Below are 26,259 nucleotides of genomic sequence, written 5' to 3'. Positions count from 1 at the left end.
TACTCATTATTGGCAAAATGGTTGTCACAAGTTTACTTGTTTTTCTTCCTCCTCCTACACATTTTTTCCTGTTAATACTCATGCTTTGAAAATGCAATCATTGGCCAGTGAAAAATATCTAAGACAAAATTCTGTACAAACTCAGAAATAGCTACACAATCTTGATTCTACTTTTCAATATTACTGGACAAGCCCATGGTTTTCATGGAGGCCATGAATTCCTGGGCTCTACCAGAATTGGTTTCCCCTACATGGAATTTGAAGTCCCCCAATACCAGCAGGCAGGAGTTTTCCACTACCAAGCCAGTGCCCAGATCAAGGAGCCCAGGGAGAAATCCTAGAGAACAGCAGAGCAGTCAGTACACTAAAAGGAGTCCTCACTTGTCCCTATGGCCCAGTCTAACACATAGGCAGTCATACCCTGCCATCTTAGGAACAGTGACCTGGACAGCGTATCACGATAGGTCAATGCCACCCTGGTACTGAAATTGGTACAAGACCTAAAATCTGGCTGGGCAGATTTCTGAGAAAGCAGCACCCCTGCCCTCCCTCAGATAGGTTTCAGTAACACGTATCAGATCTACCTGCTTGTCCACTACCAGATCACAGTTGGAAATGGTTTTATTACAGACATACCTGGCATTAACCAGCAACAGATGGTTGTCTGCTACCTATCTCTAGCAGCTGGGTTGCCTGAAAAGCCTCCATGGCAGCACAGCCCAGTCTCTACCAGCAATGTAGTAGGCCTTTCAGTGCTGGTGATCCTAACCTTCCCCTCAAACCTAAGCCTGCTAAACTGCCCCCTAACCAAACAACAACAAACATGGAACAACCTCCAAACCCCCCTCCCCCATCCAACTTCATAACACCTCTTCATAACTACAGTTTCATAGAAACTGGCCACTCTCTCCAAGTCATCTTTGTATACCAATACAAATGAATAAATGAAGTGAAAGAAAGGTAGATATGCTAGGCATCTGAGAAAAAGGGGAAGGATGCAATAGATTGTGAATGAACATGGTCTGATCTTGTGAGGTATATATGCAGAAAACTGAAGGTATAGTTTTAATTATGAACAAAGGGGCTAAAATGTATGTCAGAAAGCATGAAATGCTACCATCTAAATTACTGAGAGTACATATGAAAGTAGGAATCCATAGGGTGGCGTGACTTGTACAGGCTAAAGCTGTCAAAGTTGGAACCAGCAATTCTCAGCCCAAACAGAACCATTACGGAAATATTGAGATGACTCAGATTCTTAAGTCTGGTAAAGGATGGCAAAAATTATATTTACTTAAAAAGTTGGAAGGAAAAGGCTTATACTGTAATACAAACCTTCAAGTAGACATATATACAGTATAGGACTTGATTACTCTGTTCTGCATCATGAAGATCTTCTACACATACTTTTCTTTCTTTCTTATCTACAATAAAGCAGTGTTATATATACATAGTTTCTGCTATTAACTAGTTCATGATCATAGACTTGAGTGTCTGGAGTGTTGAGATTTACTGCTGTGCCTGGTGCAATATCTGAAAGCACGTTATACTCCAGTGAATGGTGATAATAGAAGAATGAGGGATGAGTTTTGGAAAAACTGTGCAACATTCTGGATGAATATGATCCAAGGAAAAAAAAATAATTCTGTTAGGTGTTATGAATGGATAGATGGAAACAAGACAGAAAATATAGAAAGAGTGACTAACTATTCAGAGGCTCAATAATGAATAAGAATCTGCTTATTAAAAGGTCAGTATGACCCATTCCATTCTTGTAGTCATATGGCAAAAAAATGAATATATACTGTATCTAAAAGCATGGTTGATATGATTGTTTATGATGAAACACTAAGAAAATCAGTGAAGGATACAAGGGTGATCAACAGATCTAAATGGGACATTATCTTTTCTGGCAATGTCAGGAACAAATCTTGGAAAAAAACTGAACATGGAAACAAAGGAAAGAAGTGAAAGAAGTTAGAGTGAAAGTAGAATGATTGCAGGAAATATATAAATACAAGTCCTATATGAAAAATTGCTAAAAAATAGGTTAATCTCCTAAGAGAATGAAAGTGGACATAAGGAAAAATGAAGTGGAAATTGCTGGGAACACAGTGAAAAGAATTATGTTATGGAATGCTACTGAAATGTCTGGACCCTAATAGGATGTATGGAAAAAGATGTTTAGTGAAATGATGAAGGGAAAGAGGATGTGGATGAGAAAAAATGCAACAAGCATTAATGCAAAAACTACCAGGAGATTTTCTTCTTAAGCATACCTGGGAAAGTATTTGGTAGAATTCAGATCTAAGAACAACAAGCAAAATAAATATATTAAAGGCCAAGGCAGCTGTGCTTGACAGGGGAAACTGAGAGAATGACTGCAAGTTATGATAAAAAAAAAAAAGATAAATACAAATAATAAAATTCAAGCAAGTAAATAAATGTCTGTATCTTGATAAAAAGTTTATTAAAGCTGTGGAAATAAGAATGGTAGAAACGTAACAAACAGTATATGATCAGCTGCCCAAATTTCCTTGATTTTAATAATGATTCAACATCTCTCAAGAGAAAGTATATTTTTGATTGAAAAAACATACATCTTTCACCATTAATCATGTAAGAAGAAAAAGTAACATATTGTGGAAGCCATCTTGATTGATACTCAAGTTCTTTAGATACCATGCACTGTCAACACCAAAATCTAAGAGAGAGTTAACAGAGTAGCAAGTTGTTTAAATCAAATCCTTTCATTTAAACATACACATAAAGTCTTGTCTTGGAATCCATATCTATAGTTTTGCTGTCCTAAATAGGACTGCTCAAAATGTATTACTCCTCAAATAACAGAGAACGACAGACAGCAGACAAGGATTTGAAGGCACGCTTTTCTCGTTTGTTCATCACGCAAAATACCATATTGCTGATCTTGTGCAGTACAGGTAGTCCCCAGGTTAAGAACGCCCAGTTTAAGGACAACCCGTGGTTAAGAACAGACCCTACTGTAGCAAAATTCGAGTTAAATGATGCTGTGGATGTTCTTTTGCAGCACTTGGAGGCTATGGGGGTCTGGATGGAGAACAACAGGCTTCAATTGAACCCTGAAAAGAAGGAGTGGCTGTGGGTTCAGGGTTCTTCCGTATCTGGGGCCTTACCATCTTTGGTCTGGATGGGGTTGCACTGCCCCAGATGGAGCCAGTACATAATCTGGAGGTCCTCCTAGACTCATGACTCTGGCTCAAGGAGCAGGTGGCAGTCATGGCTAGGAGGGCCTTTGCTCAACTCCATGTTGTGTGCCAGTTGCATCTGTTCCTGGATTGGGTGGCCCTTCTTTCAGTCACTTATGCCCTGGTCATCTCCCATATGGACTACTGCAACATGCTCTACATGGGGCTACCCTTGAAAAGTATCCAGAAGCTGCAGCTGGTGCAGAATGTGCCAGCACGGCGAGTTATGAGTGCCTCTAGGGCTGCACATGTAACACCTCTGCTGTGTGAGTTGCATTGGGTGCCGGTTTGCTTTCAGGTCCAATTCAAGGTGTTGCTTATGATTTTTAAAGCCCTTCATGGCATGGGCCCAGGTTACCTGAGGAACTATCTCATCCCAGTTACATCACCCTGTCCCACCTGGTCCGGCAGGAAGGGCATGTTACCGACCCTGTCAGTTAAAGAATTTTGACTGACGGGGTCTAGGAGGAGAGCCTTTTCTGCTGTTGCCCCACCCTGTGGAACATCTTGCCCCCTGAGGTGAGACTGGCACCCACTCTTCTGGCCTTCCGGAAGAATATTAAGACCTGGCTTTGTCAACTAGCATGGGGATCCAATGGGGGCTCGCAGCACTGGGCGTGGTTGGTGGCTTGAGGATGCTCTCTCCATCTTTTAACTTTGTATATTTTTGTAAAGATTTCTATCATTTTTTATTGTTTTTACTTGTAAGCCACCTAGAGTCACTTATACAGTGAGATAGGTGGTGTATAAATTTGATTTAAATAAATAAATACACAATGGTTCAAGTTCATTACACAATACTACTTATACAGTATTATACAATACAGGTAGTCCTCGCTTAATGACTGCTCATTTAACGATGGTTCAAAGTTACAATGGCCTCGGAAAAAGTGATTTACAACCTGTCATTTGAATTCTGGCAAAAAAGTTCATTGGGGAAGCTGGATTTGCTTAACAACCACAATTAACTTAATAACCACATGATTCACTTAACAACTGCAATGATTCGCTTAATAACCATCATAAAAATCAGGTACGTTCACATGGTGACTCGCTTAACAACTGCCCCGCTTAATGACACATTTTCCAGTCCCTATTGTGGTCATTAAGCAAGGACTACCTGTACTACTGTTCTGGTTTAATACAAATTTGACTTAAGGATAGACCTTGGGAATTGAACTCGTTCTTAAACTGGGGACCAGCTGTAATTTCTTCCTTTCCCATCACAAATTGCTTCTTTCCATTGCTATTCACATTCTCTACTGTAATCACTTTAATCTCTCAACGATTGGTAAGAAATATTTCCCGAGACACAGTGATTAGAACAATTCACAGTTTGTGTTCATGGTTAATAACCAACACTCTCTGAGAAATTTTCCAGATGAATCACACACAGAGAGAAGGGATTTCATCATGACCCTCAAACACCATATACATTCAGAACAAGAATCGGCCTATGTGGTATGGAACCTACAGTTTAAAATCCCCTCACTGCAATACAAGAAACTTTTGTTAAGAGAGAGAGAGAGCGCGTGCACAAGAGACAACAAAAAACCTAGGAAGGAAACAAAAAGGCTACAGAGCATCCCCTCCAGCAGCCTACATACAAATAAGCAAAGATCAGAACCAGACAACCAGGCAGAAAACAAGGAACCATCAAGAAGGAAACCACACACCCCCATCAAAACTGGCAGGGCAAGCTATTGCATATAAACAGGCAGGAAATCGCACACTCACTTGCACCAATGATGTTACCTAGTTGGGTAATGAAACATCTGCAAGCAAACAACCAAGCTCAGAGAGTACCAAAAAGTCCACATTTGTAAAAATTATGCATTTTTCTAATTATGTTTGTTTCTTAATCAAAGCCAAATTTTGCCTTTTCTTTAAGCTCAGGATCATCACAGATTTTTCTTTTCTTATCTTCACAACTGCTCTATGTGGAAGGTGAAGCAGAAAGCTATTCTATTCAGACAATCCTGGTGGAATATCAATTTCCATCATCCCTAACCACATAGCTTGTGAACAAGGCCCATTTGCATTGCAGTGGAACCACACCTAGAGGGCTAGAAGTTCCCCAAGTTCTGGTTTAAGAAACTGCAAATGTTTCAAATCAGTTTCCTAGCAAAGCGCATGTGTGTTGGGGGCGGGGACGGAATCTGTTATATGTTTAAGAAAGCACTAATTAGAGTTTGCTGACATGGAAGTCACAGTGAACAGTGGTTTGTACTGAACAGGGAAAAAGACGCCAAGAACAATGAAGGATTCTTCTATAGTTCTTCATATTATGATCTGAGAATTGTCTGGCTTGAGCCTCTGTCAATGACCCAAGGTCACTCAATAAGGTTCATGGTTGACTGTGAGATGAACTTGCAAACCTTGTAAGTCTACTATTCTATCCATCCCTACTGTTTAATCTTTTAGCAGCAAGTTACTTTTTCCTCACAGTTTCCTTTCCCAAATCAGATAATGATGGACATGGAGAGCAAGTAAGCGCTTACACTAAAATATGAACATAGCTTAGAGCAAAAGACCAAGGAACGAAAGCGAATGCCTAAATGATCTAAAAGCCTTTTTCTCCAACTTTTTCCAAGCAAAGAATCAGATTTTCATGAAATCTAATTTAGCTTCTACCTTTTTAAAACAATGTAGAGATCCTCAGGATTTTCTTTAAACAAGGTGCCTATTCCATGTTGTTAACTGTCATCAAAGCTATGTAGATTTCTGGGTTTCCCAAGTTTCTACATTCAACAGATCGGTGATATCAAAAGGAATATTACAAAGAAATGTTTCAGATTTTAATCTAGTGAAGTGACGTGTAGGTTTGAAATAACTCTTTTCAGCAAGTTCTACTGCAGAGCCCTCTGAAAAGTTAAAAATTATTTCATGCAAGGACTCAATACCCATCTCTAAAATAAGCCCTTTCATTTATTATTTAGAAGATTCACATGCTCTCATCTAAAAAACTCAAGGATACTCATTTAATGATTAAAATGCACAGTATAAAATAACAACAAAATGCCAGGTTGAATTAAAACTACTACATAGAAAAGCAGCCAATGCATCAGATAATCCTGCTGAAGCAAAAATATGCTGTTTGCTGGGCTAAAAGACAAAGATGTTCATGCATGCAGCTTATTGAGATGTATATTCCACAACTTTGCCTGCTGGAGTCTTATTATTTATTCTGTATTGTCTGCTTGATAAAAGAAGAGTTCTATGTTTATAAAGTACAGAGAATATGAAGCTGCTTTTAGATAATCGTAACTATGTCTGCAACTATACCAACATAACTGATTACAGAATGACCTTTTCTTGTCTGCACACTAATCCTGTCCATTCTGCATTGTTTGTCATCACTAGAGGATGTACAAATAGCTTATCAATTTCATCCTCCTACTAGGAAAGGACAAAATTCCTCATTCTGGCCTGTTATTAGTTATTAGGAAAACACTTCATCAAATACATGACATGCTTCTTAATTTCTACAGGATACCAGGGATAATAGAATTGTCATTAATCAGCCACATCCATGGTCTTGTAGCTCCATTCTATGCATCTGATTGAAAAGAATTCCTCTGAAAGTCTTCAAGGATACAGTGAGGCTTTTTATCCATTTACTTTTGTTACTGAAGCAGAATGAGTTCTTTAGCCTAAGCTGAAAACAAGGAATCTTCTAACAATTCATTTGGGGCACTTCACAGTCATGAAGTTTAAAGGATAAGATGCTGCAAATCATTTCAGGTTTCAGCCCAAAAAGTGACCTCAGCTGCATTCAAAAATACACACATATTGATGCCCCCAAGCAACATATCTTTAACATCACCAGAAACATTTCTTATACATTTATCCATAAATACATTAAACAATCAAGGGGCATCAAGCATCTTTTCCACCTTCCATTCATTCTCTTGGGAGATTAATCTATCTTCTAACAATTTTTCATACATGACTTGTATTTATACTTCTGCAATTATTCTACTTTCAGTCTAACTTTTTTATTTGTCTTTTTCCATGTTCGTTTCCCCCAAGATCAACTTTTGATGCTACCAAAACTGTCTGCCCATTCTTAAGATCCTTGTATCTTTCACTAATTTTCCAGTTTTTCATCATAAACAATCGTATCAATCATGTTTAAATTCATATTTCTTCCTTTGCCATGTGTATGTATGAATATACAAGGTTATAGAAACAGGCCCTCTTCTAAGTAGATATTCACTGAATGGTTACCTTTCTCATTTATTCTTGCATCTCTGAGCAGTCCAATTACTTTTTCGGTATTTTCTCATATCCTTCCCACCCATCCATTCATGTTGTCTGGCAGAGTAATTTTTTCACACAGATTGCATTCATTCAGAATGTTGCCTGTTTTCCTCCACAAACTAATCTCTGATTCTTCTATTGTAACGATTCAGTGGAGCATAACATGCAACCTATGGACAGTTCACTAATCAATTATCAAAACACAATTTGGTTTGCAATTTTACAGTTGAAAGCAATTTGCTCTTATGTCCAAATGCATGAACCATAATTATCATTGTTCTGCCACAAGAGGCAACTGAGCTATAATAACCACAGCCAACTTATGAAACTGAGTGCACAGATGATAAGCTAAAGAAATAGTTTTAATGTTTAGAGCTAGTAACTTTTTTCAGAGGGAACACTTTTTCATTTTTTTCATTTTTTTTTAGACTCCAGAGGTTGTAAACATCATTATGCTACTGTCCTTGCAAGAGATGGGAGGGAGATTTCAGATTTTTTTTTTTAAAAGAAAAGTAAAATAAAGATATTAATTTTTTGTTCTAGTTAAATACATCTGTTTTTTTTTAAAGATAACAAAAACCATAACTTGACAGTTGACTGCCCAATTTTTTGGTATATGGTCCTAGGGGACTTTGGAGTCTGCAGGTCTGTGGGTTATCTACTATATATTTAAAAACAGATGTTCTTTGGCAAGAAGTCTTACTTATTCAGTATTGTGGGATGAACTGAGTAGGGCTGCATTATTTGGTTCATAATGTACAGAGCAAGCAACTATACTAAAAACAATACAACATGTTTAAGCACTTAGTTTTTTTATTTTTAACTTTCCTATATCAACATCAAAAACTTAACCATCTTAACTACAGATATAGGTTGATTTGTCTACTGATCTCATATATCTACAGTATATCTATAGATATACTATAGATACAGATATCTGAGATCAATAGACAAATCTATAGAGGCAGATCAATTCCCAAGAAGGCCTATTAAAAGACAGACCACAGAAACAGAACACCTCTGGTTGTCTCCTGCAGCTCACAGCTCAAGCCACTCATATCCATTATTAATAAGCCACAGCCCATACTGGACAAAGATGTTGCATTTTCTCAGACGCTGGGTGTCAGGCCCATACTTGCATATAGGCAACCACCAACCTGCTTCTCACAAGCAACAAGAAACAATAGGACAATGATGGGAACCAGACTGTGATGGAATGGAATTATGAAGGCCAGGCTCAGGGAGATAAACATTTTCTTAGCTCACCGGAGGAGCGTGGGAGATACAAGAGGATGAGACTGGCACCTCCCTGAGGAATTCACAATGTTGTGGCTGGCTGACTTGGGAACTGGGGTTTCAGTCTGGGAAGATTCTTGCTAGAGGTTGTAGCTAATAAACATAGCTGAACTGAATCTGCATTGTCTCTTGGAGTTCCTTGGGCTAGGCCTGACATCAATCTTCCCAAAATGTTTATCTCCCTGAGCCTGGTCTTCATAATTCCATTCCATCACACAGACCCTGCAATAAACCCAGATATCTACTTGGCCCTCACATCTACACCAACAAGTACACACCCAAGATTAGAGGCACCTTTACATGAAATATGCCATCATTTGCCAGCAATGACCTTCCTGATTCTACATAGGATAAACAGGACAGACTTTGCGCAAAAGAATGAATGGGTACAAATTTGACATCAGGACTCAAAATGAAGACAAGGTAATATCAGAGCATTTCAACCTCCCAGGACACTCCATAGTGACTATTTTAGAAAAGCAGGATTTTAACAGCGCCAATGAGTGAGAAATTGTTGAACTCACATACATCAAAAGGTTTCAGGCAATCTCAGAAAGTCTCAAAAACAATCTGTTTTTTAATACATTACAATTGTTAATTGACAAGCTACTTGTAATCCATCTCACATATAACCTGTATCTGCATAACCAAGCTATCTTTCTCTCCCTTTTGCCCCAACTCACCCCAATTTAATCCTACATCAGTCTAGCCACTCTATGAACCTGGTGAAGTGAGCTGCAGTTCACAAAAACTTATGCCTTTTAATAAATTTTCTTAGTTGGAGAAGATGCTACTGGACTCCTGATTTTTTTGCCACAATAGACTAACATAGCTCATTACAATGTCCTATCTATTTGGTATTTTATTTTCAACTTTCCTATATTAACATCAAAAGCTTAACTTTTACATCTTAATTATAGATATACGAATCTTAGAATAATCTGATACAAAGTAGGCATTCATATATTAGTAGCATGTTAGATCAGAAGCAGAAATCATCATAGTCATCTTTGTCTCTCCCATTTCTCTACAAATCAATCAGATCTTTAGCTAAATATTTGAATAATTTTTCTGTACTTTTCTATAGCAATCCAGTTATTCTCACATCACACGACAATACTCACACGTTTTTGCTTTCAGTGGGACACATAATCCAGGAACTGACTGGGCTCCTCTCTTTATAGCCAGGTGTCCTGACTGCTGATTGGTCTTTAGCCAAGCTGGTCTCCACTAAAGACCACTCACTCCCTACTCAGTTGCCTGTAGTTTGCATAGCAGACCACCTTGCCTCTAAAGGTGCCACCCAGAGTTGCTGGTGAAACATCAGGAAATCTGTTGTCTAGGCCTCTGTCACTGAAATCTGAAGCCCAACACTGCCCAACAGATACTGGCCATGAAAGCCTACACCAGTATAGAGAGGACATTCATTTAAACTGTTTTTTCTAGTTGTTATCCATTTTCAAAATAACAAATAATGCAATTACAGAGCTACAAAGATAATGATGCAACATGCAATGAGAACACTACAGGTAGTTCTCACTTAATGACTGTTCATTTAACAATGGTTTGAAGTTACAATGGCCTTGAAAAAAGTGCTTTACAACTTGTACTTGCACTTATGACCATCACAAACCGTCGCACCACCCCCACAGTCATATGATCATGATTTGCGACTTTTTACGATGGTAGTTAACATGGTCATTAAGCAAATCATGTGGTTGTTAAGAAAATTCCAGCAAAAACCTCAATTAGGGAAGTTGGATTCACTTAATGATGTGATTCACTTAACGACCACATGATTAACTTAACGACCATGGTGATTCACTTAATAACTGTCGTAAAAATGGTCATAAAATTGGGTTCAGTCATGTGGTGATTCACTTAACAACCACCCCGCTTAACAATCAGTTTTCTGGTCCCTATTGTGATCATTAAGCAAGGACTACCTGTATAGTTAAATGCTCGGTTTTAGGAAACAGAATTTAGTTCTAATAATTCTGCTGCAATTCTTCTTAAACCTCTGTGCAGCCAGCTAGCAATGTTGCATCCTGCAAATTTTAAAATGATTCCTGAAGAAAGCCTCCACTACTATTTACTAATTAGCCAGTGATTGTACTGTGGTCAATTAGCAGCACTTTCAAAGACTGTTATGTCTTTTTCTTTTCACTATGAATGCTGAATTCAGTTCTTCATAAAGCATACGCCAATATTATTTCATTAACATATTTGTTCCAGATACCATTTGTGAAAAGAATGCATTGTAAAAATTAATCAAAAAAAGCATGCCATGTCATTACCTGCTAGAAGAAAGGCTAGAGAGATTCACTAAGTGTATCAACACATTAAATGAGAATCAGGAACAGGAACAAATTATTCTTAATAATACTTAGCACATATATAGAATGTAATGCCTTCAGCTATAGCCCAATATTAACTAATTATCCAGAAGCACTTCCCTTCAAGGTTGATGAGAATTACCTATATTTAATATCCAGGATAATACGAATCCAAGATGTTAAATAAGGCCTCTGATTTTAGGCAGATTTATAATATGCATTATCTTGCTGGCAGCCTAGCTACATATCTGTGCCAGAAGGTTACTATCATCAACAATTGCCAACCTTTTGTCTGGTTAACTAAAGGCATTTTTACACCAGCTCATTATGCTCAACCTGGCCCTGAAAACAGCATGTTAGCATATTTTGTGCTTCTTTTCAGGAACCTACCTTAGGTTTCCTAATATGGTACTTAACACCCAACTGAAATAATACTAAAATCTTGTTTGCTTCTACAGTGTTTTGTCTCTACAAACCTACTTAGGTTCATTTGACACTCACCAATGCAAAAGGTTGCTGCTTGTCTATCTGGCTGTCAGAACTCAGACCACAGTGTAAGTAGACTGGACCTGGGTAATTCTGGCTTCTTGGCAGGAATCAGCCTAGGATGGCTGAGTAGGAAAAGTTTCAGGAGCCTAGAAGCAGATAGACACTACTGGGGAAGGCAGACCAAGGCAGGAAACTTATGGCCACTTATCTGGGAGGAATCCTTATTGGGCTTATAGAGCTTACTTCTGAGTGGACATGTAAAAGACTTCACAAGATAAGCATGTATGGGCTGACTTAGCAGTCACCAAGGAACTGCAATTCTTCAGGTCCCCTTCCTTCCTTAATATACTCCAACATGTTCTTGGCAATAGAACTGAAAGTGTGTATAAGCCCCAAGCAACATTCCACATTCCTAAAAAGAGGGAAGTTCTATGGACCAGAAATAGATGGGGAATATCGAAGATGGGGAATATCGAAGAACAAAATGCATGAAAAAACAGAAGTATCATAGTGCTGAAAAGATGTATATTACAAGAACCATATAATTGAAAAATACATCATACAGTAATAATGTTCCAAGCAAGAAAAGTCATCACACACAAACATGCATTTCTTATGGGATACAGTTATTGAAGAGAATGTTCAATACATGGCTAATTCTAACCACTGTTTACAAACCATACTGGATAGTATCACAAAATCAAATAAACCACTATATAATAGCTCAGTGATATGTGCACCCACCAAGTCAAATGTCTTGATTAAGTTCCAAATGAACACAACTAAACCTCCAGATAAATTTTAATTCAATCAATTCAAGCTTAAGTATTCTGAACCACTGTACTTAATGTCCAAGTAACCGTGTCTCATTTTAAAATTAATTCTGTTTCTATATACAGATGAAAATGTTCATATGTTACTATGACAAATTTGATATATAAATAAATAAGTAAATATTCAATTGGAGGTAAAAAAACACAGAAGGTAATAAAATTGACGGCATTAATTCTTACAGCTTTAAGATTAGAATCATAACCTTTCCTTTATTTTGCTGGCGAGTATTTCATGCATGATTTTCCAGTTTGCTGCATTGATTTCAACAGCAGGCAAGTCTTTTTGAATGTCATCAATCTGCACTAATATATAGCTCATTTTGAACCTCTGGGAAAAAAATACAGCAGGTTGGTTGAATAATAATAGACTTACAAGAATAATTCTATTTAGGTGACAAACTGTTATAATTTTAGGTAACTCACTTTGTATAAAGTATTTATTCTTTAAACTGCATCTAAACTATCATTTTTAAAATCTTGAAATATGCAGATGATACAACTGTTATTGGTCTAATTCGGAATGGAAATGAGTCAGCATATAGATGGGAGGTTCAACAACTGGTCTTGTGGTGCGGTCATAACAACTTGGAATTGAATACACTTAAAACCGTGGAGATGATTGTGGACTTTAGGAAGAATCCTTCTAATACTTACCATACTCGACAGCCCAGTATCAGTGGTAGAGTCCTTCAAGTTCCTGGGTTCTATACTTTCCCAAGACCTGAAATGGACACTTAACATTACAGCCATCATTAAAAAGGCACAGCAAAGGATGTTCTTCCTGCGGCAACTTAGGAAGTTTAAATTATCCCAGGAGCTCTTGGTACAGTTTTACAGGGGAATCATTGAGTCTGTTATCTGTTCCTCTATAACTGTCTGGTTTGATTCTGCAACCAAACAGGACAGACTCAGACTCCAACGGATAGTTAAGTCTGCAGAAAGGATAATTGCAACCCACCTGCCTTCTATAGAAGAACTGTATACTGTGAGGGTCAAAAGGAGGGCAGCGGGGATATCTGCAGACTCTTCCCATCCTGGATATAAACTGTTCCAACTTCTTCCTTCAGGATGGTGCTACAGAGCACTATATGTTAAAACATCTAGATATCAGAATAGTTTTTTCCCTTGTGCTATTGCTTTGTTAAACACTACATGACTCGATATGTGCTGGACAGTGGCTTCTTCCTTTGAAAAAGTTATTTTACTGTGTAGTGTTATTGTTTATTATTTTTCTGTTGCTATCCAAACGCACTGTTGATCTTGCTGTTCGTCACCGAAGACAAATGCCTTGTATATATTTTATACTTGGTCATACAACCTACTCATAATCAAAAACCAGTAAGATAGCAGAAGAATATCCAGTGTCACAGTCTGTCAACAATGTCCCATTTCAGAAAGACTGATCACTATCCATCAGAGTTAGCAAGACTAGGCTTTGAGGCAGAAAATTTAGCTTTAGCCAATAATAGTCTGGTCTCTACTTTATTAATCTCCATTTCTTGCTCAGTGTGTTGATGCATTAGGAATGTACTAAGTAACCTAGAATAGCTTCCTTTCAAATTTGGTTTGAATTGCTTCAAGCTTAACAAAACTGATCCATTGGTTTAACTGGGACCACAAAGGAGCTGCACCAGTGTCTCAACCTCAAATAATTTTAAAGCTGTTGAAAAGTATCCTATATGTTTCAAGTAGAGAAAGTGGTAATTAATGAATTCCCTTAAGAATTTAATGAAACATGAATAATACAAACATTCTGGTTTCCTGCAAATTGAAACAAACACTAAATATTTGAACCATATCTTTTTAATAATTTTTATTAAAGTTTAAAAATACAGAGATAAAAAACTAATACAAACTAAGAAAAATATAAAAAGAAAAAAAGAAAGAATAAAAAGTGCAAAGAGAAAAAAGTAAAAAAAGGAGGGAGGAAAAAGAAAATATATATATATATAAAGAAAAAAGAAAATATAAAGAAGTGACTTCCCTCTTCATCAAGACGAGTACAAACAATTTCAGTAACTTATCACCTTCTCTAACATTTCAACCAAAGATCTCTTCATCCCATATCTCATATTTTATCTATTAGTAAATAATAAAACCTCATCATTTAATCTTAATCAACAAAAGTCCATTAAGAGTTACCAGAAGCAACTATATAAAACATTAAACAAGCAAATCAATTTCCTTTCTTTTACACAGTAACTTATCATTTTCTCTAAAAATTCAACAAAAATCTCTTCTTCCCATATTTTATCATATATCTATAAGCAAACCTATAAAAGCTCATTGTTCAAACTTAATTTTAAAAAATTCCATTAAGAGCTACCAGAAAATCTTAATTTAAACCCTTCAAATAATATCCTACAAATTGATTTCTTATCATTTTCTCTTTGTCTCCTCTCAGAAATTTCTTCACAAATTTAACACTTTCTTTCAATTTTAACATCATAACCCATCACTTTCTCTAATCATACAACAAAAATCTCTTCTCCCCATATCTTACCTAATAGCAAATCTTTAAGGCCTTGTCATTCAGTCCTGGTCAAGAAAAATCTATTAAAAACTACTAGAAGAAAAAAAAATCATATATTTTAACATTGATCGAACAAACCGACTTTATAATCCTTCTTTTTAGTTTTAAAAACCTTGATGTTTAATCCTTTTAAGTAATGTCCCAAAAACTTATTTCTTTTCATTCTCTATCTTTTCTCTGAAACTCCTTCATAAGTACAGTATAACACATCTCTTTTGTATGTCCAAAATAAGAAAGTTGTCCAAGTCACTCTTCTGCATTGAAATCCACACATCCAAGCCACTCTTCTGATTTATTATTCATATGTCCCTTTTAGCTATTAAAACATCACCCAGTTTCATTTGTAAGTCCTGTGTAGCATCTTTGTCAATATCATTCTTGTATTCTATCATTTTTAAATCCATATCCAAAACAGCCTGATTTTCAGTTGTATCCTCTTCTATCTCCTCTTTAAAACTAATTTTTATAGTATCAGATAACCTTAAGAAAAAGCTCTGACTACACTGTTGCCAAATATCCTTGAAATCTTCCAAAATTAAAATACTTTTCTCCATTCTGTATTAGTGGGTCTTCTCCTTCACTTGTAATCTTTACTTCTGATTGCCTCTAGTAACCAGCCTTCAAGGTCTCCTTTTATCATATTTTTCTGTAATCCGCACCATTTTCCCATGGAAAGATTTCTTACACTTAACTTCAAGATTCTCATATATTTTAATAGAATTTTAAACAAACCACAGGAAGGATTCTTCTTTAAGTTCTTAAATTTACATGAAACTTCTTTTGTTGAGGATTGAGGGAAAATCACCCAGTGAAATAAAACTTATCTTTCTGAAGATTCTTAGTATCCAAAAAGCAATTTACAAGCCATTTTCAGAAGTGATCAAGAAAGGAAGAGACAACCATATCATCTTAATATTGTGATGCTCAGGGCTACAGATAGGATTTTTGGTTTTGTTTTATTTTTTATTTTTTTGCAAAATTCATAATCTTGGTTTCCTTAAAGTTGATCTGTAGTAAGGGATTCCTGCAGAAATGGGACTCAGCTTTCATTGGTCTCTTTTGCTACTTGAGATTAAAACTACTCCTTCTGCTGCATATATATTTGCTGGCTAACTTTGGGAGATGATGCTCCTCTCCGGTTAAAATTTCCATGCTGGGTTGAAGTATAGATTGAACAATAGTGGGTGAAGGTGTATCCTTGTTTAATTCTCTTTCTAGCTTGAATTGCTTTTATAATCTAGACAAAATGTTTATATGATCTATTTATAACACTCACTGCTGTGAAAATCCTTCATATATTAATACAACATTGTATTAATGTAACGTAGTGGTCATGTTTACTGTCATATCAAAACCTCCTTCCAGAGAAATTATTTCTCCAAATTACACGCAGTTTCTGCTAAATCAATCTGACCTTTACAGAACCTTACAAAACCTACCTACTTTACTACGCACACTAAGAAAAATAAAGCATGTTAAACCAGAACTTTATTAGCACCAACACAATAAACTAAATCTGAAATGAAAGATTTTAATTAGATTAGTGTAATATTTGCCAAAAAAGCCTTTGGTTTATCTAGCTACTAATAATTAGTACTGAGACACTAATTACTTAATATATTTAACAGTTACAATGATTAAAACTGGGGTTTAAAACCATGTTATTAATAGGAACATCTCTGTACATGGTCATTAAAGGTTCATATTATTGTAAACCTGGATTCTCCAGTTTCATGTCCTCCAAATGGGTTAGTTTATCCAAATGCACTGGCATTCTCCAAATGTACTGAGATGGCTCTTGCTAACTTCATCTCTTTTTCTCTGAATTAAAGGGAAAGTAAGATCTCCATACAACTTATGCATGAAGATGTTGTCAGCCTTACAAGTAGACCAGACAGGAAACAGGATCAGATAAGCTAATTCTACTTTATTGTAAAGCTGCATTAACAGAGTCTTGCAAGTCTGAAAGTACAATTCTCCCACCGTCTCCTTTATAGCCCAAGAAACTAGGGAGGGCCCCTTCTGAGCCTCTTGCCCTGCCCACTATTCAGCTGCAGGCTATGCTGTCTCTAATCTGACTGTTCCCTAGGCAGCATCTTTCACCCCATCTCCCAAGGTCTTTCCCACATACCATTACAGATGTATACATGACATATTTATGTAGCAGAATTATACAACACAAAAAATTAATCCTGATGCTCCAGATAGAAATAAGCTTCAAATCCATTTGAAAATTAATTAGGCTCAAAAGTCTTCCAATGATAATTAAAATTTAAGTACAGAGTTTCTACCTTAATCCCCTCCCTATAATACTGGTTTCCATCTTGAGCTTTTGGAGGTATTACGTTCTTTCCTAATATTAGGGCCTAAGTTACTTTATCAGTTTTCAGAATATTAAGTTTTCCAAGTCCATTTTGCAGAGTGCCACTGATATAGCGAGGCCACTATATAAAACAATTCTGACATATTTTTAATATATCAAAATTAGATTGGTCATAAAATCTTTGAAATATATAATGAGGACAGGCAACTGATTGCCCCCCATAACCTGTGAAGATTCATACCTAACAGCTTCAGTGGAGAAGCACCAACTTCCAACTGTGGTATGAATATGATCTCATACAAAGAAAAAATAAGGGAACTGTAGCTAGAAATACTTTAGGAGAAATAACTTTAAATAATGAACTTCAGCTTCTTTCTTGAGATCATGTCACACCATTTTTCCTCTGATCCCTTAAATTCATTCTCATTCTCTCTCATCTACCTTCTATGCTCCCTATGGAGTTTTCCTACTTGGTTTATCTTTGGTGTAGTCTCTACAGGACCCCCTCTCCTGGAGAGAAAGCAACTATATTGAAACCATTTTGGAAGAGCACAATACAATATCCAGAGTGAGAAGCTAAAAAAAGCATTTAATTTCCTTTATAGCTTTACTACTAGATCAAGGTCTCAGAATGAAAAACAAGATGCTCTAGAGCTGGTTGGCTATAGATTGTTATATATGGGTTATGTTGGACAAGTAAGTGCTATAATAGGAAGAGAATATTCTACAATTGAAAGATTCTTCTCTCCAAGCCATTTTGACAACTCTTACATATTGGAAGAAAGTCTCTAGACATGAATCATCCTGCCAGATATCTGTTCTAATGTCCAGTGTCTGGGCTTTTTTGTTTGTTTGTTTTTGGTTTTTTTGGTGGGGGGGGAACATGTTATCACTCTATCTGTTTTCAAATTGCCAAGGACTGTACACAAAAACCTGCCCTGCCACATGTAGGACCTATGATGTTTTGCCATCAGAAAGAAGTTAAAAACCTTTGAATAAAGATTTCAAAACAACATTTCTTCCCCCAAAAAACCCTGTAAGTGAAGTTCTTTGGCACATTATATTTGTGAAAAATAGAGTGAAGAATCAGAAAGATGCTTCTTTAAAAACCAGTCAACTCTTGGCTTTTCTTGCTAGATTGCATAAATAACTGTTTAATTGGCTGAAAGCAGCTTCCAGTTTTGCATGATAAGCATGAAACAACTTCATAGTCTGACTCCAAGCAATGGTGTGAATACATAGTAAGCTTCTGAGAGCTAAGACTGAAGAAAGTTAGAAGCTTAGCACCTTCGGTTTGAAAGTTAAATATTTTGCCAGAAGAAAAAAAGAAGGTATTAAGCTACCATTTCATTAACTACTCCAATTAACTCACTTCAAGCCAGGAACACTATGATAATGTTCTTTTAGTGCAACTATATATCTTCTCCAATCGGTCATATGCAAACTCACAATGGATAGCTCCACATGATCAAAAGATAAGCCTGAAGAAATAAAGAAGAAATATTCTAGCATGCATATAAAAATTAATTAACACAGTAAGCCTGAGTAAACATACACAGGATTGCTCCACAGATTATAGAGTGCTTGCCTTGATGTAGATTATATATAATAATTATATATTACATATGTTTATAACCAGTGATTTTCTTTCCCAATTTTTAAAAACTTTTTGCAAAGATACATTCATACATTTCAAACACAACACACAATGAACATATTTTCAATGCAAATGCCAAGCTAGAACATATTTCTGTCCTGAGATCTTTGACCTATGATATTCAAACTTTTTTGCTCCTGTAAAATCAACTGATTTATGGTTAAAAATGGGACTTGCATCACTGTATTACCTCAAGGAAAACTGACAAAACCAGCTTCATAATTCATTACATAGTTGACTAAATAGTGCCAGACTAATATAGATTTTCAAGTTTCTGAATAATACAGAAACAAAGCCCCTATGTAGAAAAAAACTTTGAATCAATGTAAATTCTGTATCAAATATGGAACAAATATTTATCCTTCAGGTATCATATTCACGTGATTTCAGAAAGTGCAAATCTGAACAAGAGGTTCTAAGGGAAATAGAAACTGCATGCTTGAGAATTATCTTTTAAAGACCTAAAAGCAAGAAACTACCTCTTTTTTCAAGGAGGAGGATTCATTATTCAGTACTATTATGAGGTCTTCTTTCAGATTACAATATAATTCAGGTTCTAGTACAAAATTTTAAACGGTTATGTAGAACCTGGCTGTCATTTAAGATATTCAGAAATATAGAACCATAAGGATGACAACAAGAAATATAACAACTTTTTGTCCAGAAGAAAGTCAGGCAGAGAGGATGGAAAGATGGAAGAATGTACCATAAAAAGACCTAAGCCCAGAAAGAAACACTGGAACACAGTCATGCCTATACACTGAATTTCAGGTAAGCACAGAAAAATATTGAATGGGAGCCCATGGACAGAAATTTTCAGATTTCTGAAGGAGTCCCAGGAGGTCAAGGACCTTTCAAAAATAAAATACTCAATCCCGTTCTCATGAGAAAAAAAACAAAACAAAACCCCACAGTTTGGGAAACCATTGTGGATTTATAGGGAGGTTTCAACTGAACTAATAATTAAGAAAGATGTATGGGAAATGGAAGATAGATATAATCATCAAGGAAGCTTAACAGCAAATAGCTAATATCTTCAGAAATAAAGTTAGAAAGGCTAAAACACAAAACGAACTTAAGCTCCCCACAAGCGACAAAAAGGATTTTTTTGGCTGTCAGCGATATGAGGGTTGGGATTATTATTAGACAACGATGGTAGGATGGTAACAAGATGGGGGAGGACAGAGCTCCTCAACCCCAACCTGGCTTTGTCTTCTCCCAAATGGGATCTGTGTTCCAAGGGAACTAAGCAGAACACCTGACACAAAGAGGGAGTAGCAATGCATCGTAAGTAGAGATGGGTAGGGAGCACCAAGCTACCATGATTGAGTTTAAGTCTCCAAGACCACACCAATGTTATTATTTGACAATCTTGGAGGAGCTTTTGGACATATCTCAGATCCCCTTTCTATGATCTTTGAGAAATCACGGAGGATAAGCCTAATGCCAGAAGGCCAGAGAGGGACAAACATTCCTATCTTCAAAAAGGGGAAGACAGAAGACCTAGGTAACAACAGTATTGTTAAAACTCTGAGAACAGATTATTAAGCAGTTGGTTTGTGAGCATTTAGAAAAGAATGCATTGCTTGGCAGGAGCCAGCATGGGTTTATCAAGAATAAATTATGATTTACCAACTTGATATCTTTTCTTTGATAGAGTGACCAGTTTAGCTGACCACAGGAAGGGGATGGACATGGTGTACTTTGACTTCAGCAAAGCATCTGACAAAGTATCTGATGAGATTATAGTTGAGAATATAGCAAAGTGCAGGCTAGACTACACTACCATTAGATGGATTGAGAAGTTGAACTATTATACCAAAGTGTGTACATCAGTGTCTCTAACAAACTGGAAGGAAATGTAAACTGGGGTTTTGTAGGCCTGCTTTCTTAAGCCCTGTATTGTTCAACATTTATTAGATTTGTTAAGGCCACCCAATTCCAAAAGGACTCTGAGCAGCTTATAGCATATCTAATAATACAGGAGTTTAAAAAAATACAACTAAAACAACATGACTTCCTGAACCAAAACAGCAGTCCCCACATTGAGACTTGACCGGGGCTCCACAGACACCCTAGCTCCAGGTCTGGGAACAGAACCAGGTCTTAAGGGACCTCTGGAACCCTTGGAGAGTGGAAGCCATGGATATCTCCAGGGGCTGCAATAGAGAAGGCATGCTTCCTCTGTTCCACAGGATGGGAACACTTAACTGAGGGGACCTGAAGCATACCCACTCTGCCTGGATGCCCTGGATGGTCAGAAACAACTGGCACAAACCCGGTGCCATGAAGAATAAGTAATGTCCTGCACCTTGAATTGCACCCACAAGCATACTGGTAACCAATGCAGCTTGTGTAGCAGCAAATGCACATGGGTATAATGAGAAGTGCTCATTACTGCTCATGCTGCTGCATTTTGACCCAGCTATAGCTTCTGAATGGTCTTCAAGGGCAGCCCCATGTAGAATACATTCCAGTAGTCCAATTGTGAGGTAACGAGGGCATGAGTGACTGTCTGAAGAGCCTTCCAGTCAAGAAAAGGGTGCAACTGGTACATAAAATAAACTTGTGCAGAGGCCCTCCTGGCCACAGCTGCCACCTGCTCTATATTTATAATTGATTTGGATGAGGGTTTAGCAAAGTAGGATTACCAAATATGTGGCCAACAGAAAGGGGAGGACTTTGTGGCTTATTCAGCTAAAATTAATCAAACCATAGCTTGATACAATATGCAAACCAAACAACACAGTAGGGAAGAGGAGTCAGACAGCAATGGACAAGCTGAAAAATGGGATCCAAGTACAAGAACATCATTGGGGAATTCTCAGGAAAGATGTTGATAATGAAACTGAAATTATATCCACACCTGCTCATCTTAGAAGAACTTTCCATCTGTGGTCTAAGAACTATTTGCATCCAAGCACCTAGCAAAAGTACCTCTAATCTCTACAAAACTAGTTGCCATGCTCCTCCAGAGTAGCAGTAACATATCAGAAAGAAATGTTTCACAAAATAAGTCTTCTTTCAATAAAGACTTCTGGCAAAATTCTTAGAGGCTGCATGAGGAATGTATTTTTACCAAGGAATGAAACACTAGTGTGAGTATTGGCTACCTTTTAGTACCATATAGCTGCTTATTAATAGACTGTATTATCGGTTTTCACTTGGATTTCTGTTCTTCCTTCCATGTTAACAGGTAAGGCTCATGCTTGACACAAGGGTCAATGAAGATCAACCAACCAATTCCAGTTTTCCAAAGATGGCCAGTCCAGAATCGTGAATCTCCCATGGTGAGAGGGGAAGGAAATAAACACATTAAATGGAGAGGGAGAAAGAAAGCAAAACAGAAATATTTTGTTTGCTGTATTCAGAATAGTGGATTATCACTCCATCATTGTGTGTTGAAACTATACTTCTGATTGACTTAACAGAAGTCAGAAAATTCAAAGGTTACTTATTCTAGTATTATCTGTCAAGGGATTAAAGGAAGTTTAATTCTATTCAGTTTAACTTTAATGGAAGAATTCACAGAAGCATTCATATTAAACGATTTTCTTAGTTATTCATGTTAAGATTTTTACAGAATCTATTAAGAGAGTTTTAAAAGCTTTTTCCTCCACCACAAAAAGAGCTCCATTTTAACAAGTTAGCATTATTAAACAGTTTGTGGTACTCTCCGCATTTAAAGTATGCATACTTTACCTAGATAACTCTCAATGTGGAGTCATAAAGCTTTTGTACTCAATGTTCAGAACTTCAAAGCTAACTCAATTATCCCAAAACCTTCAGTGAGAAAGCTCCTACATGAAATGTAACAATGCACAGAGTGATCTTACAGAAGGGAGAGGACAGACATATCCCCAGAATTGCTTCTGATTTTAGTGCCTCCCAGAGCTAGTATATAAAATTGTCAAGTACATTTTTATCAACTATGGAACCAGAGTTTAACAACTGAATGGGGGAAAAAAAGTACAGCAGATATATGACTGAATATAGTAGTGTCATTCAAACATTAGGTATGGAGAGTTTTCTTCCTCCTAGCTGAAGAACAATACTGGTTCTTCGCTGTAATAACAGTAAACATTAATAGCAAACGTAAAAAGAAGACATTAAAAAAAAGTCTACAAATGGCAGAGGAAATGGAAAAACACACTCACCAAGTGTTCCTGTTTTGAGACTGAGGTAGGAAAAAAGTCCAGAGAATCAAAGGAAGTAGAAAACAAATATTGAGGACTGTGTTGCATTGCAGGCAAGGTCACAAATCTAAGCACCCATGTACATTTCAGCTGTCAGTCTTCTATCCTCCCTACCTCATCCCTTTGAAGGAAATATCTGTAGTTCTTATACACAGCACTAGCTATTTTTAACCAGAATTTTTAGGACTGACCTTTACACAAAATGAAAAACCAAGTCCACATCTTAACTAAACTGAGAATTCTGAGTAAACATGTTTAGGATGAAGCAAAAAGCAATTCTATGGGTCTGAGAGTTCATCCAGGTGGGATTTACTGCTGAGTAATCCCACATCAGGATAGGGTGTAAGCAGACAGAGCCTGGTGGGGTTTTTTGTTTTGTTTTTCGGAAGCAGGTTTGAAGCACTATCTCCAACAATTAACCTTTAAGCTATATGCACATTTACCCAGGGAAATCCCCCTGGACACCACAGAACATACTTTCAAGCAGACATTCAGACGATTACACTATTGCACACAACTAGCTTTTGCTATGAAGCGAGCAGATCTCTGCTTTCATTTTTAAGGGTCTTGTTTTGAAGAGGAGCAAATACACGCATGAGATTCTCCCCTAGATGTAATTTAGAGCCAGCAACTGGACCTGCCACAAGCTTCCCACCTCACAGAGAATAGGTGATGACTTCCATCAGTTACCAATTAAAAAACCGCAAGAAAGAAAGTGCGTTAACGAACAATCCTCGGGAGGGAAATAGGCAAAGCGTCTGCAGCCGTTCAGCGGGAAGGGCGTTTATTAGACCCGGGGTTTAAGCCGAGAGGCAACCACCCGCCAACTCTCCCGTCCGAGGGATCCTCGCAGGCTCTGACCGCAGCGCCTCCAGTGAGCTACCCTCCCCCGCCCCTGCCTCCCGAGGCCAAAGAAGTTTAACTTCTGTTACTGCCAGAGCTCCCTCCCAACTTGCGCCTGCTGCTTCCTGAGGACACTCGGGCGACAGCCGCGCCCCCAGACTGTCCCAGAACCAGCTACCCCACGGTCCCAAGCCAAGCGCCCCCAGAAAAGCCCGCCCGCTCCCCACTGCATCCTTCAAGAATCGCCCTCCAAACGGAGAAGCCCTCCCCGCCGAAGCAGCGCTTACCAAGAGAGCGAGCAGCAGCATTCTCCCTCCGCAGAACGGAGCCCCCCTGAAGCTGCGCCCCGGCTGAACCATAACCCAGCTCGCTCCGGCTCCGGCTCCGACTCCGGCTCCGGCTCCGGCTCCCGCTCGCGCTGGAAGAACGAGCGGCTGCTGCCACGTCTGGTTAGGCATGCGCAATCCATGGGGGAAAAAAAAGCTGCTATACTATACTGGAGCCTCAGAGTGAGCGGTGAGGTGCATGCTGGGGGCTGTAGTCTCTCCCGAGTGAGCGGCTCGGGTTGGGCGAGGAAACAGGTGGCAGAAAGAATCAGAACGCCTGTGCGCCGTCGAATGGGAGCCGCTCATTCACCGGGGAAAGCGGGGGTGGGGGGGAGGAGAGTCGGCTGGAGCAAAAATGTCTCCCTCCTAGCAGGTTGAGAGCAACGTGGGAACTGTATCAACCGGGAAAGCCCGAGTTCAAATCTCGCCTCACGCGGGAGTTCTTCTAATCAACTGTTTTATGGGTGGGTGAGTGGGTTTTTTCCCTTTAGGGATGGTCTTGTTAATAATGCTGTGGCTATTACCCCCTTTCTCCCTTTTATGATCTGTAAGAAAGATGTCTTGGCTCACAATGTACACTGCTTCTTGGATTAATCTTCTGTAGGGGTGTCAGTGGCCCTGCAAAGAGATGATAAAAATACCCAGGTTTCTATTCCAATCTTTAGTTTTTCAAAAATATTTCTACAGTAGTTTTTGATAGCGTGTCCATAGTATTGCACTCACATAATCATCTTCACATGCACTGACTTGCATACCTATTCTGTTAGTAAATTAAAATTCTAAATTATCCCGTTAATGCATGTTTTTTAAGTGTGACTGATATCTTGCTTCTCAGTCAGGAGCTCAGGACAGCATACAGGGTTTTCTCCTCCCATTCTTCTCCACGGCAACAACCCTGTGAAGTAGATTGAGCTGAGAGAGAACAACTGGCCCAAATTCATCCACTAGGCTTCCATGGGTGACAAGAGACTATCTGTCTCCCCAGTGGCTCTGTTTTTCAAACATACACAGAACTGTAAGAGTAATTCTAACTATCATATGGCCTCTGAATGGATATTATGAAGTCAATTCCCACTGCTCTGTTTGAATTAAGATAGCCATCTGAGAACTTAAAAAAAAATTATAGTATCACATAATTCCATGTATTCTATTAGATCTATGAAGTTTCCCCTTCCATATTTCCTATCATACATATATGCCTAAAATCATTCCAAGTGTTTTAACAAACAACTATATAACTCGTTAGACAACACTGTCTATTGTGATGGGCAATTAGCAGAGCTCTTGAACCTTGCTACCTGTGATCCTTTTAATAAGTAAAGCATATGCTACAAAATGTGCTCTGGGCAACTCTCTTAATAATAAGTATTCTATTACATCATTGTTTCATTAAACCAAATCCAGACTCTACCACTAAACATAATATTCTGGCCTTCAGGTATTTTAAAACATGATGGCTGATTAGAAATGTTGCTCTCAATCAGTGTGTTCTATTTAAGGCAATGCTCCAGTTTTCTAGTTCTATCTATAAACAGCCAAAAATGATTAGTGCCACAGAACTGCACAGACAAATAGTTGACATCACCACTGTAAAATAGACAGCATGGGTCAACAGAGGGAAAGGACTTGCCCAGTGTATTTCTTAAGAATTTCTTCATCTAAACCCCTTCTGTAATCAATAGCAATGCATGGAATTCACTACAGATACATGTGCAGAATCCTATACATGTCTGCTCAGAATTAAATCTATATAAGCTTACTCTGAGGAAAAATGATATAGAAGAACTAGGAATAGTTAAGGTGTTGGATGATGACTAGTCCAAATTCACCCCTAGCCATAGAAACTCCCTGAGAGACTTTGGGCGAACATTCCTTCTCAGCCCAGTCTACCTAGATTTTGTTGTGACAGGAAAAGTAAGGAAGGTCTCCATGGAAGC

At 37.8% G+C, this 26,259-nt stretch overlaps 1 protein-coding gene across 1 annotated transcript in view; it reads right to left on the bottom strand.

The window, feature by feature from the left end:
• The window catches only part of PDIA5 (protein disulfide isomerase family A member 5), a 191,283-nt gene extending 166,837 nt beyond the window's left edge, over positions 1–24,446 (bottom strand). The window contains exon 1 of the mRNA XM_088146442.1: positions 24,284–24,446. Within this exon, the coding sequence (XP_088002568.1) occupies positions 24,284–24,355 (72 nt within the window). The 5' untranslated portion in view covers positions 24,356–24,446. The remainder of the gene's footprint in view (positions 1–24,283) is intronic.
• Positions 24,447–26,259: the final 1,813 nt, after the last annotated feature.

The sequence above is a fragment of the Python bivittatus genome, unplaced genomic scaffold (genome assembly GCF_059951505.1).
Source record: "Python bivittatus isolate LINGU-HERP-01145 unplaced genomic scaffold, Pbiv_v1 ctg000480_np1212, whole genome shotgun sequence".
NCBI classification, from domain to species: Eukaryota; Metazoa; Chordata; class Lepidosauria; order Squamata; family Pythonidae; genus Python; species Python bivittatus.
Note: the sequence above shows the minus strand (reverse complement) of the source record. Positions and strands in the feature narration are given on the sequence as shown.